An 18543-nucleotide genomic window follows, 5' to 3' on the forward strand; every position below is an offset into this window, starting at 1 on the left:
AGAAAGAGAGACGCTCTTTGAAGGTTTCTGGAGATGATGGCAGTTCTCTAAACCAAACAAGTTACCATAAAACACTTCGAAGATAGGAAAAAAGCTCAATAAACATGAACACAGCAATAACATACAAAAGAAAATCCAAGGCAAACCCATAGTAAATCAGCGATTATAAATGGCTGTTGTTGTCGCCCGCAATAAGAATATTTTATATCGCCCTATTTAATCTTACCCTCCAATAAATACGTGTCAAGAAGTTTATATCCAGTCCAGGAGACGGAGGCTCCGGAGCCATTTTTCTATTGCCTGCATTAAACCATTCCTATAATCTGTTAATAGGGCTTTACTTGACATAAGCAGTTAAGCAGGCCAAAAATATTAATTATTCATCGCGCTGACAATGAAAAATATGGTAATGCTACAGCCTATTATTGGGCACATGCATTATTTTGGTTTGCACGGCTTCAAGTGATGTCAGCTTGAAAAATTACGGGTCAACCCTTTTATGTCTAACACTAAATTAATGTAGGAAATATGCACAGATGCTAAAGAAAAGCTATTATTTCTGTATGTTCATCTCAGGATGAAAGACATTCACCACTAGACACATGATTTACAGCCCACTTGCACTTATATTGCTTACAAAAAATATATATATATAGATATACAGTATATAGTATAGTAATATATCTATCTATCTATCTATCTATCTATCTATCTATATATATATATATATATATTATTTTGTATATGTACAATATAAATAATATTAATATTTATTAAAATATATTATTCACTAAAAAGCAATCATAATATTTCATACTAATCACATTTTTTTTAAATAAAATAAATTTATATTTTTAAACTTTTTGACCATATATAACGAGAATTTAATTTTCAATATTTTTTCCCTATTTTGTAAATATTTTACCTACTCTCCACGTTTTTATATACCAATTTTTACAGATTTATAGTTAAAGTTAGTGAAATTTAACTTCAAATGATGTTCTGCTGTTCTAATATGACAATGATGCAATTGCCATTTATGAAGTAAAAAAAATGTAATACAAAAATTTTCCTATAGGTGGGGCTGTAACAATAAAAGTTTTTCTTTTATTTTTTTTGTGCAAAAATTAAAGGAGTATGTCGGTCAAAAACAAAATTGATTTCAAATCAATTTCAAGATATACCGATTTTTAAATTACTTCTATTTAAAACCTGAAGTCTTGTATCTATACCGATTCTATTGCTGCTGCCTCCTACGTGGGGTCATACAGAATATTAGCCCGTTTCTTTCTCTCCTATTCTTGGCAATGTCTTGGAGTGTTTTGTTTTTTGTTTCTTGTGCAAAGTGGTATGTCTGATAATGAAAAAACTTTTAATAAAAATTATCTGATAAAAAAAAAAAACCTGAAGTCTTCTAGTACCTATCAGCTGCTGTATATCCTTCAGGAAGTGATATATTCTCTCCAGACTGACACAGTGCTCTCTGCTGTCCAGGAACTGTGCAGAGCAGTAGCAAATCCCCATAAAAAAAAACTTTACTGTTTTGAACAGTTCCTGTTATGGACAGAGGTGGCAGCAGAGAGCACTGTGTCAGACTGGAAAGAATACACCACTTCCTGCAGGATATACAGCAGCTGATAAGAACTGGAAGATTTGAGATTTTTAAATAGAGTTAATTTACAAATCTGTTTATCCTTCTGGTACCAGTTGATTTGAAAATCAAATCTTTCGCTGGAGTACCCCTATAAAGCTTTCACAGATTAGCTGTTATTTCCCAATAATGTGGTCTGCTCACTCACTTGATCTCAACCTGTGTGACTTCTGGTTATGGAGTTTTTTGAAGGACCAGGTCTGCCATAACAAAACAGTGTCAGATCTGAAGGACGGCATTCGTCAGCATGCTGTAGTGTTGTTAAACTCTGACTCATGGATTTGCGAATTGAGAGCATTGTTGAAAGCCAAGGGGGACATATTGAACATTTGTAGCTACAGGGCCACCTATAGAAAGCTTTTAGCACCAACAAATTTTTACTTAATGGCAAGCGCATCATCTATAGTGCTCGTTTTTAGATTTTCGTCTAATTTGGAGAAGCAGACACCCTCCAGAACGTTCTAAAATGGGGAATTTTAATTTTACTAACTGCCCTCTGGATGAATTAGAATTTTTTTGAAAAACCTACAAACCTACAATTTGGACCAGGTCAGATATAATACACAGGATAGGGGACAGGGGTACAAGTGAACAAGTGGATAGGGGACAAGGGGAAAAGTAAAGGATCACCAGAGGACCCCACCTCCATGCCCCCTAGGGATCTCTAGATCTGCTCCCCGACCCCTCTGTTATAACTAGAGATGATCGAACAGCGCTGATGTTCAGGTTTGTATAAACTCAAACCATTGGTATGTGACTCCCGCAGTCTTCCCGTTCCATGGGGAAGGTGGAGACAGACCGAGTCCGACCTGGAAAACAGGAATACAGCCTGGGCCTTAGGTTGCATTCCTGTTTTCCAGGCGGGACTCGGGCTGTCTCCACCTTCCCCACGGAACGGGAAGACTGCGGGAGTCGCAAGTCAACACATCCAGAGATCTAGTCATCTAAATCTAGAGATGCTCAGTAGGCATGGATATTGGACCCCTCTAGGATCCCATACCAGGATAGGGGTCAAGTAAATTTAAATCGGAAAACCCCTTTATTTCCAAAATTATGGCTAAAGTTAAAATTGGCCATCTAAAGTCTTGCTTTCTGACCTTTAGAGTCTCTTTTGCCACAGATGATGCCGATCTCAGTGCAACATGTAGAGATGAAGCCCTCATGGCTCCGGCATAGAACTCTATACACAAATGCTGGATCTAATCGTTATATGTTATAGTAATAGTTATGCTGTCTTTCTTCTCCAAGCAGAGAATGAACAAGCAGGGGGTGAACATAGAACAGACAGAGAAGCTTATTATCATTGTTGACACTAAGAATCTTCCCCTTGATTCCAAATATACATTTATATCCTCCATGATCATCTAATATAAAGGGAAACCATCCGGTAGAGAAGTTTTACATATTAATAGATCCCTCGAGGCAACAAAACTTCCAACACGTAATTTCGGCATAAAATAATTTGTTCTCGGATTTTTACCAGTTCACGGAGAGGAACATTATCAGGTCCCTGGCACCTTGCAGCAGCTAATGAGGCATTTGACATCACGTCCTATCATTAGGAGTTGTACAGGAGCGGTGTAATTACGTTGTACACGTATGTAAGATGATCTACAGGCACTTTGTAAGCCGTGTAATGAATAATCTGCACTTGGAGTCTACCAGGGCCCAACCTTCAATCTGTCTCTATAGTAGCGGAGGTGTTCAGCAGGTTCTCCTCTCACTACACATCCAGAGAATTATAGTGTAAGCAAGAAAATGATAGCATAGACGTAAGCTGTGGTAGGCAGATCCCATGCTGATGCATTGTGCGTTCCATGTACGTCTTCACAGTGAGGTGTTCGCTCCTGTAACGCCTCCTATTCTTCCGTGGCAGGCCAAGACATGGAAGTGAAGGCTTTTAAACAGAAGGCGGTGAATAAAGAAGAGATCAAAAAGTTTTAAGTTGAAGTCGAGTTTAAATTTATCCTCTTTATATTAACTGTAATGGACGTTTTTTTGCTGTTGTATTTGTTAGGGGTGACAGTTAGTATGCCCATAACTGTAGAAACCACTATCAGTCACCATATTGGTTTATGCAGTAGTGACTATATTGGTTTATGTACTGGTGACCATATTGGTTTATGCAGTAGTGACTATATTGGTTTCTTCTGCAATGGGGACCATATTGGTTTATATAATGGTACCCATCTTGGTTTATGCACTGATGACCATACTGGTTTATAAAGTAGTGACCATATTGGTTTATATAATGGTGACCATTTGTCACCATTATATAAACCAATTTGGTAACTACTGCACAAACCAATATGGTAACCAGTGCATAAACCAATATGGTCACTGTTGCAAAAGAAACCTATATAGTCACTACTGCATTAACCAATATGGTCACTACTGTATAAACCAATATAGTCACTACTGCATTAACCAATATGGTCACTACTGTATAAACCAATATGGTCACCAGTACATAAACCAATATGGTCACTTCTGCATAAACCAGTATGGTCACCAGTGCATAAACCAATACGGTCACCATTGCAAAAGAAACCAATATGGTCACTAGTGTAAAAACCAATATGGTCACCAGTGCATAAACCAATATGGTCACTACTGTATAAACCAATATGGTCACCAGTACATAAACCAATATGGTCACTACTGTAAAAACCAATATGGTCACCAGTGCATAAACCAATATGGTCACTACTGTATAAACCAATATGGTCACCAGCACATAAACCAACATGGTCACTACTGTATAAACCAATATGGTCACCAGTGCATAAACAAAGATGGTCTCTAATTCATAAACCAATATGGCCACCAGTGCATACAGTACATCAATATGGTGACCAGTGCATAAACCAGTATGGTGACCAGTGCATAAAATCAATATAGGAACCAGTTTATAAAACAATATGGTCCCATCATTATGTCCATAATTGCTATAATTAAGGAAACAACAACATGGTCACCAGATGTTTCCCAGACAGTGTAAGAGCACGGATTGGCCTAATGGAGGACATACAGGTCTGTTTTTGGATGGTCTGGAACAACTGAATAGGACATAAGTGGAAATGTTGTTCTTGCTCCTGCTTGAATTGGTCTTATGTAATACCTTCCCAGGACGGGTTACACAGAATGCTACATGACCTTCACCACCTAAAGTGCTGGAGTGCATACATTACCACCTTCTCGTACAGCTGAGTGGCACTTTGTGCCAGCAAATTTCCACTGATCCAGCTGATCACACCAACATTGGAACCCCAAGGGCCAAATTGCCTTGATGGTGTGTAGGGTGAATAAGTGGATAAGACTAAAGGCCCCCATACACTTTAGTCAGAAGCTTCAATTTTTAGAAAATCCTAATAGAAAACTGAAAAAAAATCTCTGGGAGGTGTATAACTACCAGACGTTTTGATTCCACAGTGACGGCAGCATCATACAGACAGAGTTGGGAGTGGAGGGGTCTGATAGATGATGATGATGTCATCCTTTACATCACAGGAAGTCAGCTGACCTAGGAAAGTCCACTTCCTCTGACACATTAAACACTGTGATTTTCTGTGGGTCAGTCTGGTGATCACATGACTCAGTTACAGCAATGAAGAACATGGGTACAGCTTTGCTGGGATGAAATAGATACTATAGACCTAGTCATGGTGGGTATGTATATATAAGTATATATAGCAAAAATTATTATTCAAAGTTCCAAAAATCTTATAGCAAGTGTTTCTCCATTCAATGTGGTTTATGGTGGCAAAACATTTCACACACCATGACCTATTTTTATTTTATGCTTTCCTCTTGATCTTCCTAAAGCACTGAATTCTGGAAAGAAAAGGCTGATTTGGACAGTCATAGAGGAGCAGCTTGGAAGGAGTTTGGCACTGTCCGGAATTCAATTAAATTTGCAAATTAAAAAAAGAGCAGCCAACCTTACCTCGGCCTAGAATGCCACTTTTCTCCTGTAGCTTTCCTCACCGATTACGGCTGATTGCTGGGGAAGTTAAGCTGCCAAAGTCTCAGCCAGCATTGGCCCTGTGGGTCCTACTTTAGAAGAGTAGTTGTCCAGATGGAACAACCTTTTGAAAAATTTTAAAAAATTTGAATATTTTTTACTTAGAAAATTGTCTCTTAGCTCCATTGCCTTTAAAGTAAAGTAAAATCCTGAAGACCTTGCAAAAAAAAAATAAAAAATTCTTTACATATTAGTGAGATGGTGTTATGTCAAGTTTTCTCTAACAGGGATCACAACCAGTGAACAGAGAAGTGGGATGTTGTGTCTCCTATTAAGAAAGAGAATCTTTCAAATTCGAGCTGACATATTCGTTCCTCTCCGTTCCTGTCACTTGTGACGGTAAATGTAAGACGTTCGCCATCAGCGCGTGTGTTCAGACAGTCAAAACAATCCACAAATGTTAGATTATAGTCTTACGTCTAAAACGCGGCGTCATGCGCTCATTATTTATCCATCTAATGATACGTAAGATACATCATCGCCACCGATAGCGTCTAAAAATACCACCGAGTACTTCCAAGAGTCCCAGGTGCTTTTCTTATTCACAAAAACACATTTCTTCTCCTTTCTTATTAAATCACTGGAGTAGATGTTGGCAAGAGGAACCCTTGAGAGAACAGTTTCAATAACCGAGCGCATATGTTTTACATTGTAAGCGGAGGGTAAAAATAAATAGAAGGAAAGAACATCTAAAATTAGGCGATATGTGAATCCATTATACTTAATATCTGCTGCGTCTGGATGGCACCTGCGTAACGCAGTGTTGGGCTGTCAGAGAAATCTGTAGATATACTGGATACATTAAGAGGGTGTTCCAGCAATTTTTTTTTCCCCTTACATTATAACTTTTATACAATTGTATATAATAAAACTTCATTAAGAAAATGTCAATTTTATTTATAACACTTGTATATTGAGAGGCAGCAGTAGTGCAGCAGCCAGTTGCCTTACAGCTTGCCAAACATTTGGTTTCGGCAACATTTATCCAAACCTGAATACTCAGCATTTGACTCCCGGCAGCTGGAGAAGTTGGATGCTGCCCTAGGGAATCCTGGAAGTCACCGGGACTCAAATGCCGACCAATTGGATAAAGGTTGACGAACCCAAACAGATGGCAAGTTTGCTCATATCTACTTACAGCCAGAGGGGTCTTGACCAAGACTCATCCAGTAAATATTTTTTAGATAAGAATACCTATGTTACGTGACCAAATAATAACAGATAATACTTCACCTCCTTGCCTCAACCTCCTTCAGTCTCTGTTGCCTCAGCACTTGGTCTCTGCTGCTTCTCAGCCAGTCACTCACCAAAGGGGTCAGTGCCTAAGCCACCGATTGGCTGAATGGAATTGTCATATGCCGCCTCAGAACTAGGATGTGGAGTGCAGTAAAAACAGGGCACTGAAATAATGGAGGATGTAATGGAGGGAGTGGGGGGTAAGTACAGTCTGATTTTATTTTACCACACAGCCTGGACACATTTAAAGGAGATGTCTGGCCATTTTTTAAATCTGGCTGCAGTCAGGGGCAGGGGGGGGGGATTTAATCAGGAGTATTAACTTACCTCTTCCCATGCCTACAGTGAGTGGCTGGACCACCAGGAAAGCATTTTCCCCCGAGCTGTGATGATGTCATGACTCGCGGGGAAAAGGCCTGTCCCGGCTGATGCACTGGCCTCTCAGCGAATCAGTGACTGGAGCAGCGTCCCGCCCCAGTCACTGACTGGCAGAGCAGGCAGTACATCAGCCAGGTTATGACGTGTCAGCGCCAGAGATCCCGGAGCCCAGCAGGGTCCCAAGGCTGGTCCGAACACTCACTGCGGGCATGGGAAGAGGTAAGTTCATACTCCTGATCAACTCCCCCCCCCCCTGCTCCTGCCAACTGTCAGATTTTAAAAACAACTGGACTTCTCCTTTAACTTAAAATTCAAAACCTTTACGTCCTATGCAGAGATGAGCACAACTCGAGCATGCTCAAGTCTGATCATTTGGCATTTGAATACCAGAGAATGAAGAAGTTGGATGCAGCCCTAAGGCTGCCTGGAAAACATGGAGACAACCATAGGCCATGTTTTCCCAGACTCCACATGCATCCAACTTCTTCAGCCACCGGTAATCAAATGCTGAACAATCATACTCGAGCATTCTCCAGTTGCATTGGTCTCAAATCCTATGCAGTGAGTAATGGAATCACGACCCAGTAATGTGGCACAGAGTAGGGATTGGCAGGGTGGCATGCACAAAACAAGCTTGAGTTTTCAGGGCCCTAATTATTGCCATGGGAAGAACGTTATTTACTAAAGCACAGATAGGTGCCAAGTGGAAGTCAGTCAACCAACAATTACACGGGTCAACTACTGTGCGCTATCAACCAACTAGTTCTGTCTTGTTTGCCAAAATGGTCTTTATCATCAGCAATGAGATGGAAGATTGATAGAGATTGAAGAGTATTTTACTGCTTCAACCAAGATAAACAGGTTACACCAACAATAGCAAATATAAACACATGAAGTCGACATAGGACAAAGAGTTTTCTCAATAGATCTGGAGACTGGCCAAGGTCCATGATCCCAATGACCACCTTAAAGAACCAAAGGTTTTACGTATCACCCACCACAAGCTGTTTTATTTTATTTATTGTTATGATGTATTTCCCTGGTTTACTATGTTTTCTGGCTTTTCTGTTTTGTACTATATCTTGTTTCTGTTCTTTTCATTCAGGGAGCGGGCATTAAACACCTCACAGCCTGTGGCCTTGCAGTTAACAGTGGGCAACTTGAAACCAGAGGAGACTTACTCTTTCCGGGTCGTAGCTTATAATGAGTGGGGACCGGGAGAGAGCTCACAGCCAGTTAAGGTGGCCACACAACCCGAATGTAAGTACATGAGTGTTATATGTATCATAATTATAAGTACTTTTCAATAGTTTAAAAAAAAAATTGGGACAATAAAATCTAAAACACCCTCGAAACACCCGGAGTGGCAATCAAATGCCAAACTTTCAGTAGGGTTTTCATACATCCCACCCTTTTTACCTTTTTACTTTTTAGGACTCTAAGCACTGGGACCTTGATTGATCAAAACTTTTGACCAGTCGAGGTCCTAGTGGTTAGAGTCCTATCATTAGATATGTCTAGATACTATATATCCAAGAGACATGGGGTAGAAACGCATTTCACTTCCTGGTATACTACCATAGTGTGGAGTGGTGGCCAAGTTACTGCAACTCTGCTCCTATTTAACTTGACAGGAGATGAGTAGTGATGAGCAAACTTGCCGAAAGTTTGGGTTCAGCAACATTTCCGAACGTTTCCGAATCTGAACGCTAAGAATTTGGCTGAATCTGAAAAAGTTTTGCTTTAAAGTAACCAATGCCTAAAACGACACAGCATTATTCATCGTTTTTTGGTCCATTTGAAGCAGCTCTCTGAACAGTTGACCGTGGAGACCATTGGGGATGTTGGACGTCAGCACTTCACCAATCAGACATTGATGGCCTATTCGGACCCCTCGGACATTGATCTACTGTAAAACTCCAATAGGCATATTTAATTTGAACATTTTAAGGGATGCAGCCTTAAAAAAAAAATCCTTAAACTAAAAATCCCCTTTCATCCCTTAAAGAGATGGCTACGTTTTTTACTGAAGCTTTTTTTTTTTTTTGTCCAAGCCAAAGATTTAGTCTTCCTAACCCCCCCATCCTATGATGCAACCAATAAGTGGTGGACTCAGTCAGTGCCTCATCTCTCCGTACCCCATACAGTGAGCTGGAGAATCAGCATTTGCTTCCTAGTTACTTCTTCTTCAAAATGTCAAAAGGAAAATGTAATTAAAAATGGATTTTTTAAACTTCCTATGTAAATGTTGAATAGTTTGCTCCGAGGATAAAAGTATTAGACATTATAATAATCTACAGTGGTGCTCTCCTATTCATACGCACAAGAGATTAATTCTGCGGCCCCACGTGGCGGCGGCCGCCGTGTTGTCACTTTCCTAATGTGTAATAATAGTGATTATTAGGGAGAAGAGGATTCATCTCTAAAAGCTGATGGAACGTAATAACTAAATACACCCCCGTTCTTGTATCAGCCTAATCCTTCTGATATTCATAGAAACACGGAAATATACTGTATATACAGAAAAGAGCTTACATGGAGTCAGAGAGGAAATATTTATATTTACCATTATGTGTGTGTGAGAGAGATAGATAGATAGATAGATAGATAGATAGATAGATAGATAGATAGATAGATAGGAGATAGATAGATAGATAGATAGATAGATAGGAGATAGATAGGAGATAGATAGATAGATAGATAGATAGGAGATAGATAGATAGATAGATAGATAGATAGATAGATAGATAGATAAATAGATAGATAGGTGATAGATAGATAGATAGATAGATAGATAGATAGATAGGAGATAGATAGATAGATAGATAGATAGATAGGAGATAGATAGAAGATAGATAGATAGATAGATAGATAGATAGGAGATAGATAGATAGATAGATAGATAGATAGATAGATAGATAGGAGATAGATAGATAGATAGATAGATAGATAGATAGATAGATAGGAGATATCACGCGAAAATCCAAAGCACTCCAGCATAAGGTGAAAAAAAGGTGGTGGTTTATTACAAAAATGTGCAAAAACACAGGATGCACATTTTTGTAATAAACCACCACCTTTTTTCACCTTATGCTGGAGTGCACCCGCTACACCTGTGAAGAAGTGCGGCTCCTTTCTCCTCTCTACCTAGATAGTAGATAGATAGATAATAGATGGGGGATAGATAGATAGATAGATAGATAGATAGATAGATAGATAGATAGATAGATAGATAGATAGGAGATAGATAGGTAGGGGATAGATAGATAGATAGATAGATAGATAGATAGATAGATAGATAGATAGATAGGAGATAGATAGATAGAGATAGATAGATAGTAGATAGATAGAGAGAGAGAGATAGATAGATAGATAGATAGATAGATAGATAGATAGATAGTAGATAGATAGATAATAGATGGGGGATAGATAGATAGATAGATAGATAGATAGATAGATAGATAGATAGATAGATAGATAGATAGATAGTAGATAGATAGAGAGAGAGAGAGAGAGAGATAGATAGATAGATAGAAGATAGATAGGTAGGGGATAGATAGATAGATAGATAGATAGATAGATAGATAGATAGATAGATAGATAGATAGAAGATAGATAGATAGATAGATAGATAGTAGATAGATAGATAGATAGATAGATAGATAGTAGATAGATAGAGAGAGATAGATAGATAGATAGATAGATAGATAGATAGATAGATAGATAGATAGGAGATAGATAGTAGATAGATAATAGATGGGGGATAGATAGATAGATAGATAGATAGATAGATAGATAGATAGATAGATAGATAGAAGATAGATAGATAGATAGGAGATAGATAGATAGATAGATAGGAGATAGATAGATAGATAGATAGGAGATAGATAGATAGATAGATAGATAGATAGATAGATAGATAGGAGATAGATAGATAGGAGATAGATAGATAGATAGATAGATAGGAGATACATAGATAGATAGATAGATAGATAGATAGATAGATAGATAGATAGATAGATAGATAGATATAGATAGATAGATAGATAGATAGATAGTAGATAGATGGGGGATAGATAGATAGATAGATAGAGATAGATAGATAGATAGATAGATAGATAGATAGATAGGAGATAGATAGATAGATAGATAGATAGATAGATAGATAGATAGATAGATAGATAATAGATGGGGGATAGATAGATAGATAGATAGATAGATGATAGATAGATAGATAGATAGATAGATAGATAGATAGATAGATAGATAATAAATTGGATAGAAGATAGATACATACATAGATAGATATTTCAGAACACTATGCAGAATCTCCCACACTCCTGAACTTGATGAATTCCTCCATTGTTGAGAAGTTTCAGGACTTCATCATTGTCATCTTCCTCAGTACCTTAGTGTCGCCTCCATTGTCTGATCTCCCTTCTTACCATATTAATCTCTGGACGATTCTTTGTGTATTTTGTTATTTATTTATTTTTTATTGTGACAAAAGGCTGATCAATGCCGCGATCAATAACATTACCCAAAGCTGTTAAGTCCATCATTACTGGTAATACCAGGCGGTGTGATGAATATGCAGCAGTGCATTGTGGGCCTTTTCAACTCCAGCGATGAAGAAGAAAGGGACTGTTAATGTATCAGCTGGATAATCAGTCAGTCGGAGGGGGCTCTCTGCTTGGTGGAACAGGATTTGGAGGCTGCTCGTGATTCCTCCCGCTGTATGGCTGCGGCCAGTGGTTTCCAGCTGTTTCCCTCTGATTCTCTGCCATTCAGCCGCTCTGTTGGTTGTACAGGGAGATGGCGGAGAGTCAAGGAAATTTGGAATCATTTTAAATGACAAGTAATCAGGTGTTGAGATGACACCGCACTAACACATTTCCTGTTAGCAGCTCTGCCATACTCCTGTATGACAATAATATCACTAGGATGGCGGGTAGGTGCTGGTGGTGGTGGTGGTGGTGGCGAAGGGGTGGTGGGTGGGGGGGTAGGGGTTAGTGGGAATTTTTGTTGTTGTTAATATTTACTTATTTTATCTCTATAGCACAACCTGTCCTGGCTGACTTTTAAAGGATTGTATTTTATCATGGGACAATATAATATAGGTGACCGTAAATGGGACATGACTGGGGACATACAATTTTTGGCTACCATGTTAGATTTTGCATTCAGTAATATAAAGTAAATAAGAAGGATAATGGTTATGTTTACACGCCATGAAGATGACGGACGTTTTGATTTATTTCATTTATGGGCAAATAACATCTGTTATTTTATATATTACACAATTGACGGTAAATGACGGCTGGCTGATATAAAAAAAAGGCCGTCATTTTGACGATGTGTGAACATAGCCAATAGGCCAGTATTCCGAGAGAAAAAAACATGGAATTTATAAAGCATAAGGGCCCTCGCACACTAAGGAAATCACACGGTTAAGGAGTCCACCTCTCACCCCCCACCCTACCACGCTCCCACTTCAAGATCTGCTGGTCCTAAAGCTCCTTTCTATGGTCAGGCAGATTTTGTTGTCCTCCCAAATGGCTGATTCTGCCAGAGCATAGAATGCAGTCTATGGGATGGGCGGAGAGTGAGTCAATTGAAGGGGGGGGGGGGGGGGATTGAATATGTGGCAAGTTATCCGCGTGATTTTCTTAGTGTGCAAGGGCCCTTAGAACAGAGAATCTGAGGTACATTCCCACAAAGGCCATATAACGGTAGTTATTTTATAATAATAGCTGTTATTGCACGGATGATGGGCGTCGTTATGAAATAACGACTGTTATTTGGCCCCTTTCTCTACTATAAAAGAGTTAAATCACTCAATTTTCCAGCCCTTAACACTTGCCATTCATGGATTTTGCCAGATCCCTATACTATATTCCAGCAGCCATGGAGATGCATCAGTTCACCTGTATACAGTATCTAGTAATGAACAGTAAATGAAAAAATAATTTGAAACCCCCAGGACTTAATGCAGTATTGGCGTTTCCTTATATACAGTAGCAGCAGAACCTTTTATCCCCTAAAGGCCCTATTACACCAACAGATCTGACAACAGATTATCTGCCAAAGATTTGAAGCCAAACCCAGGAACAGACTATAAACAGAGAACAGGTCATAAAGGAAAGACTGGATTTCTCCTCTTTTTAAATGCACTCCTGGGTTTGGCTTCAAATCTTTGGCAGATAATCTGTCGTCAGTACTGTTGGTGTAATAGGGCCTTAAGGCTCCAGGTCCCGGGTGTGACTATTACCTCAGCACCTCCTATAGCTACAGCACTTGAGATAACCTGATATTAGATGAAGTGATGATTAGACTGTTCTATCTGTATCTCACACCCATAGTATCTACATATCAGTTTCATTACATTGTATAGATAACAGAATGTGGATTGTTTCTGTAAGATAACTACAATAAATGACCATAGGCAGGTAGATAATGAACGTCATGTGCCGTTATCCTTCATTACATAACCGGAGGATGACAAGGGGCTAAATCCTGTCTAACTTTATTAAATCTTGATTTTTTTTTGCCGTCATTCTCAATAAAAATCTCCAAGTAATAAATTAGCTGTGGATATAGTCAGGTGGGGAAGGCACACAATGAGAATGCTTGTTGTATCCTATTACTGGTGCATGAATAACATGGGTTGTGACTAATGACACTTTAAATGGGCTCTGTCACTTTAAAAAAAAAAAACCTTTGACATGTGGTGGAGACAAAGAAAGAAAATTGTCATTGATCGGGGTTTTAGTGATCAGACATCACAGATTGCTAGAACGAGCTGGTAGAAGACGTGACCAAGTCTTACAATCTAAGTCTATGGAATCTTCTCGATAATGGAGTCTCTTTTACTAACTCAAAATCTTCTGATAAATTATCCGAAAAATAGTTTATAGTCTCAAATGGGGATAAAATAAGTTCTGTGCAGGTTCAACATCATTTAAGCGAAAGGTCATGGTTTTTAAGCTCTGGTAGATGAGAAGATTTCTCACTGAGTTTCGCTATAATGGCTTTAGAGATTTCAGTAGATTATTATTAGATTCCCTCGTAGTAATGGAAAAAGTAAAATGAGAGGTTTTCAAATTATAGGAAATTCACTTGAAAAATAAATGGACGTATTAATAATATATGAAGGAGTATTCTTCTCCATATGACTATACGAGTCACCAGTTTAATTACTGAGAGCCAGAGGTTGTCCGTTCCCATAGTGCACAAGGATGGTGTGAGGCGCCAAGTCCCAAAGGAAAAAGGTCACTGGACATTCCTGTGAGCCAGAAGGTCTTGGTTAGATCGTAAAAGCTTTTATACACCAGTCTGTGCCTTAAAGTGAATCTGTATTCTGCCCCCCCCCACACTCAAACCACCATTACCGTATTACCAGAGGAGAAGTGTCAATGAGGTGGGGCCTTAAGCATCTTTGCTCTAGGCCTGCAGAGCCTTTTTCTTCTTGCTGCTTCGGGCCTAGGACACAGAAGCTCCAGACACCGCCTCATTGACACCACTCCTCCAGATTAGCAGATCGTTTTAACAAAAAGGACGACACCAGGGGCTTATTGGACCTCGGGACCACACATGGAATGACGACAACAACAAATCATTCTTGAAGAATTACTATTCCAATGTTGGCGTCTTTGAGAAGATATATTGGGGCTATGTTCACACTACGTAAAAGATGTGTTAGGGTGCCTTCACACCTACCTTATCGCAGCAGAAAATCCGCATTTGACAGCATTAAATACACACTGTCAAATCCGCTGCAGATTTGTAAGTGCGGATTTGATGCTGTGTTCATTCATTTAGTTAAATCTGCTGCGGATCCGCAGCGGATTTTCTCCTGCTATACGGTAGGTGTGAAGGCACCTTTAGGTGTTTCCTAGAGATGAGCGAACCTGGAGCATGCTCGAGTCCATCCGAACCCGAACTTTCGGCATTTGATTAGCAGTGGCTGCTGAAGTTGGATAAAGCCCTAAGGCTATGTGGAAAACATGGATATAGTCATTGGCTGTATCCATGTTTTCCAGACAACATTAGAGCTTTATCCAAGTTCAGCAGCCCCCGCTAATCAAATACCGAACGTTCGGGTTCGGATCGACTCAAACCTGAACCCGGACCCGGTTTGCTCATCTCTAGTTCAGACCGCTTCCGATCCTAAGATCCTAAGTCCGCTATTAGCGCATTCCTCCTTTATTTGGTCGTTCAAGTTTCATAGACACAAGTTGGCAGACACATGCTCCTCTCCCTGCTTTCTCTCCTCACTTGATCTACAAATCAGACCCTTACTGATGCCAAGAACGAGCCAGAAGAAGTCCCACATCCTCTCCCGGCTCTGTGTTACATGACCTGGGGAGACTCCCAATGCAAAGTCTGTTGGGCTGTACAGGTCTTACAGACGCAAATCAACAGACATATTCTCCTCTCCCCTTTCTATCTCTTCTTGCTTGATCTACTCATCAGACCCCCCACCGATCCCGAGCATAACCTGGAAGAAGTCTGCGCTTAGCATGTTCTCTCCCGGCTATGTGTCACATGACCTGGATAGACACAAGTCGGCAGACACATGCTCCTCTCAACCTATCTCTAGGACATTCGAATAATTTTTTGTACTGGCAGGCAAGCTTTAGGCTATGTTCCCACAATGTTTTTGTTGGTCGGTTTGCGGCCATTTTTTTTTTGGATGACTATCATTGTAGCACCTAAACGTGGCAGTTTTATGCAAATAACAGTCATAATTTGCATTAAACTGCCATGTTTTCCTAGCAAAATTATTCTCGGCCATGAAACGCTCATGAAAAGACGTTGTGGGAGCATAGTCTCAAAGTCTAACTGCCAAATATATAACTGATAACTGTTAAATATATTGACTGATCTCAAAGGTTCTGGGTCCTGAGACTAAGGGCCCTATTCCACCGGACGATTATTATTCAGATTATATAAATCGTTCAAATCTAAACGATAATCGTTCGGTTGAAATGCAGTTAATGATAAACGACCAAACGAGAAATCGTTGATCGCTTTATAAGACCTGGACCTATTTTTATCGTTGCTCGTTCGCAAATCGTTCGGATTGAATAAGGGCCCTATTCCACCGGACGATTATCGTTCGCATAATCGTTAAGGATTAACGATCTCAAACGACCGCTATTGCGAAAGATCACTTTTTTCCATGGAACGATAATCGTTACTTATGATCGTATTTGCGATCGTCTTTTCTTCGCTATTTCTTCGCTATTGCGTTCGTATCTACTGCGAACTACCGAACAACGTCTTATTTAATGCGAACGATTTGCAAACGTTTTGTGAAAGAGCAAAGATAAAAATAGATCCAGGTCTTATAAAGCGATCAACGATTTCTTGTTTGGTCGTTAATCGTTAACTGCATTTCAACTGAACGATTATCGTTTAGATTTGAACGATTTAACGATAATCTGAAAGATAATCGTCTGGTGGAATAGGGCCCTTAGGGGACAGTGTGTGTGATTTCTCAGCTGTCAATTAAATCTGATTTACACCCTCCACTATAGTCAATGAAGTGAATCAGTGACCAGTCGTATAGTGAAGTACGACACACTTCAGCCGGCTATATCTTGTGATCGCACCAGGTCTCGGGAGTGAGACCAGATGTGATCTCTAACTTTGATCTATCAAAAGATAACGTATCCAACAGTAACAAGAGCTCTTATTGTCGAAGTTTAGAAGCCAACCTCATTTCTTATTCTACAATCATAATTAACCAATTCGGCCATGAAACGCCCGGCTTTATTTCGTGTTGGGGGTGACATAATCAAATGGGATTTATCAATTAACATGAAGACAAAGATCTAATCTCCCGGAGCTTTATAACATGCCAGATTCATTCTTAATTGAAGTCGTTCTCAAACTTCTGCTCAATAATTTAATGTGGAAATCTATTTGTCTTTCCCTATTTATCTCCCGAGAAGACGGAATCTGCCAAGAAGTTAATGAACTCCTTATCTGTTAAATTCTGAAAATGAAAGAAACTTAATACAAACTGTGACTCAATCATTGGAGAAGTATCGTCCTGATCCAGTAGGCAGATAGGGGACAGTAAATTGCTCTTTATCAGACGCATTATAAATAATCTCCTGCCATGAGATTACAGATTTTATAGGAAGAGCTCGATGGCAACAAAAATATATTTATATAACTCCGTAAGATCTGATGCGTCCTCGGAGTGCAGTATTCCTATGGTCATGCCGCTTCTTGGTTTAGAGACCAATGTTCTGTAATATAATATGTTATGCAGGGATATAGCTAGACATATATAACCTAATCAACAATACCAGATTAACATAATTAAATATAATATGATATATTAAATAGCATAGTAATAGGATCCGATATGCAGTGCTAATATTGTATAATATGACATAATAAATGATTCTGGATTAATATAACTAAATAAATAATTTAAAGGTGTTGTCCAGCGGAAATCTTTTTCTTTCAAATCAAATGGTGTCAGAAAGTTATATAGCTTTGTAATTTACTTCTAATAAAAAGTCTTAAGTCTTCCCATACATATCAGCTGCTGAATGTCCTGCAGGAAAAGTTTTATTTTCACTCTGACACTCTGTCAGTGCTCTCTGCTGACATCTCTGGCCGAGAGAGGAACTCTGTCTCAGTTTTCTATGAATCCCCATAGAAAACCTCTCCTGCTCTGGGCAGTTCCTTTCTCGGCCAGAGATGTCAGCAGAGAGCACTGTCAGACTGAAAATAAAGCAATATTTCCTGCATGACATACAGCAGCTAATAAGTATGGGAAGACTTAAGATTTTTTAATAGAAGTAAATTACAAATCTATATAACTTTCCTACACCAGTTGATTTGAATGAAAAAGATTTTCGCTGGACAACCCCTTTAAGTGCATTGCTTTTTCTTTATCTTAGCGATCAGCAATCTCGGTGATCCCTGCACTCAGCGCCAGTCTTTTCCCGAGCACCAGCCTGGCTCAGAGAACTGGGGGCAGGTCTGGTGTACCCCAGTGCGACAAAAGCTCCGCCCTTCTGTGACGTGGCTCCTTAGAATCAATGGAGCCGATTCACAGAGGGGGCGGATATGGTTCCACTAGGGGACGGCAGAACTGCCCCCAGTGCTCCGAGCCAGGCCGGAAAAGACTGGTGGCGCCAAGCGGCTACGGTAAAAACATGGTATATTCGTTTTGAATATAATACAAGATGTTATATAACGTTCAGTAATATGGTATGAATAAGTAGAT

The 18543-nt window shown here is 39.4% G+C and overlaps 1 protein-coding gene across 1 annotated transcript in view; it reads left to right on the plus strand.

The window, feature by feature from the left end:
• The window catches only part of DCC (DCC netrin 1 receptor), a 375839-nt gene that overhangs the window by 228176 nt on the left and 129120 nt on the right, over positions 1 to 18543 (plus strand). The window contains exon 10 of the mRNA XM_069963563.1: positions 8395 to 8549. Within this exon, the coding sequence (XP_069819664.1) occupies positions 8395 to 8549 (155 nt within the window). The remainder of the gene's footprint in view (positions 1 to 8394; positions 8550 to 18543) is intronic.

The sequence above is a fragment of the Dendropsophus ebraccatus genome, chromosome 3 (genome assembly GCF_027789765.1).
Source record: "Dendropsophus ebraccatus isolate aDenEbr1 chromosome 3, aDenEbr1.pat, whole genome shotgun sequence".
In the NCBI taxonomy this organism is placed as follows: Eukaryota; Metazoa; Chordata; class Amphibia; order Anura; family Hylidae; genus Dendropsophus; species Dendropsophus ebraccatus.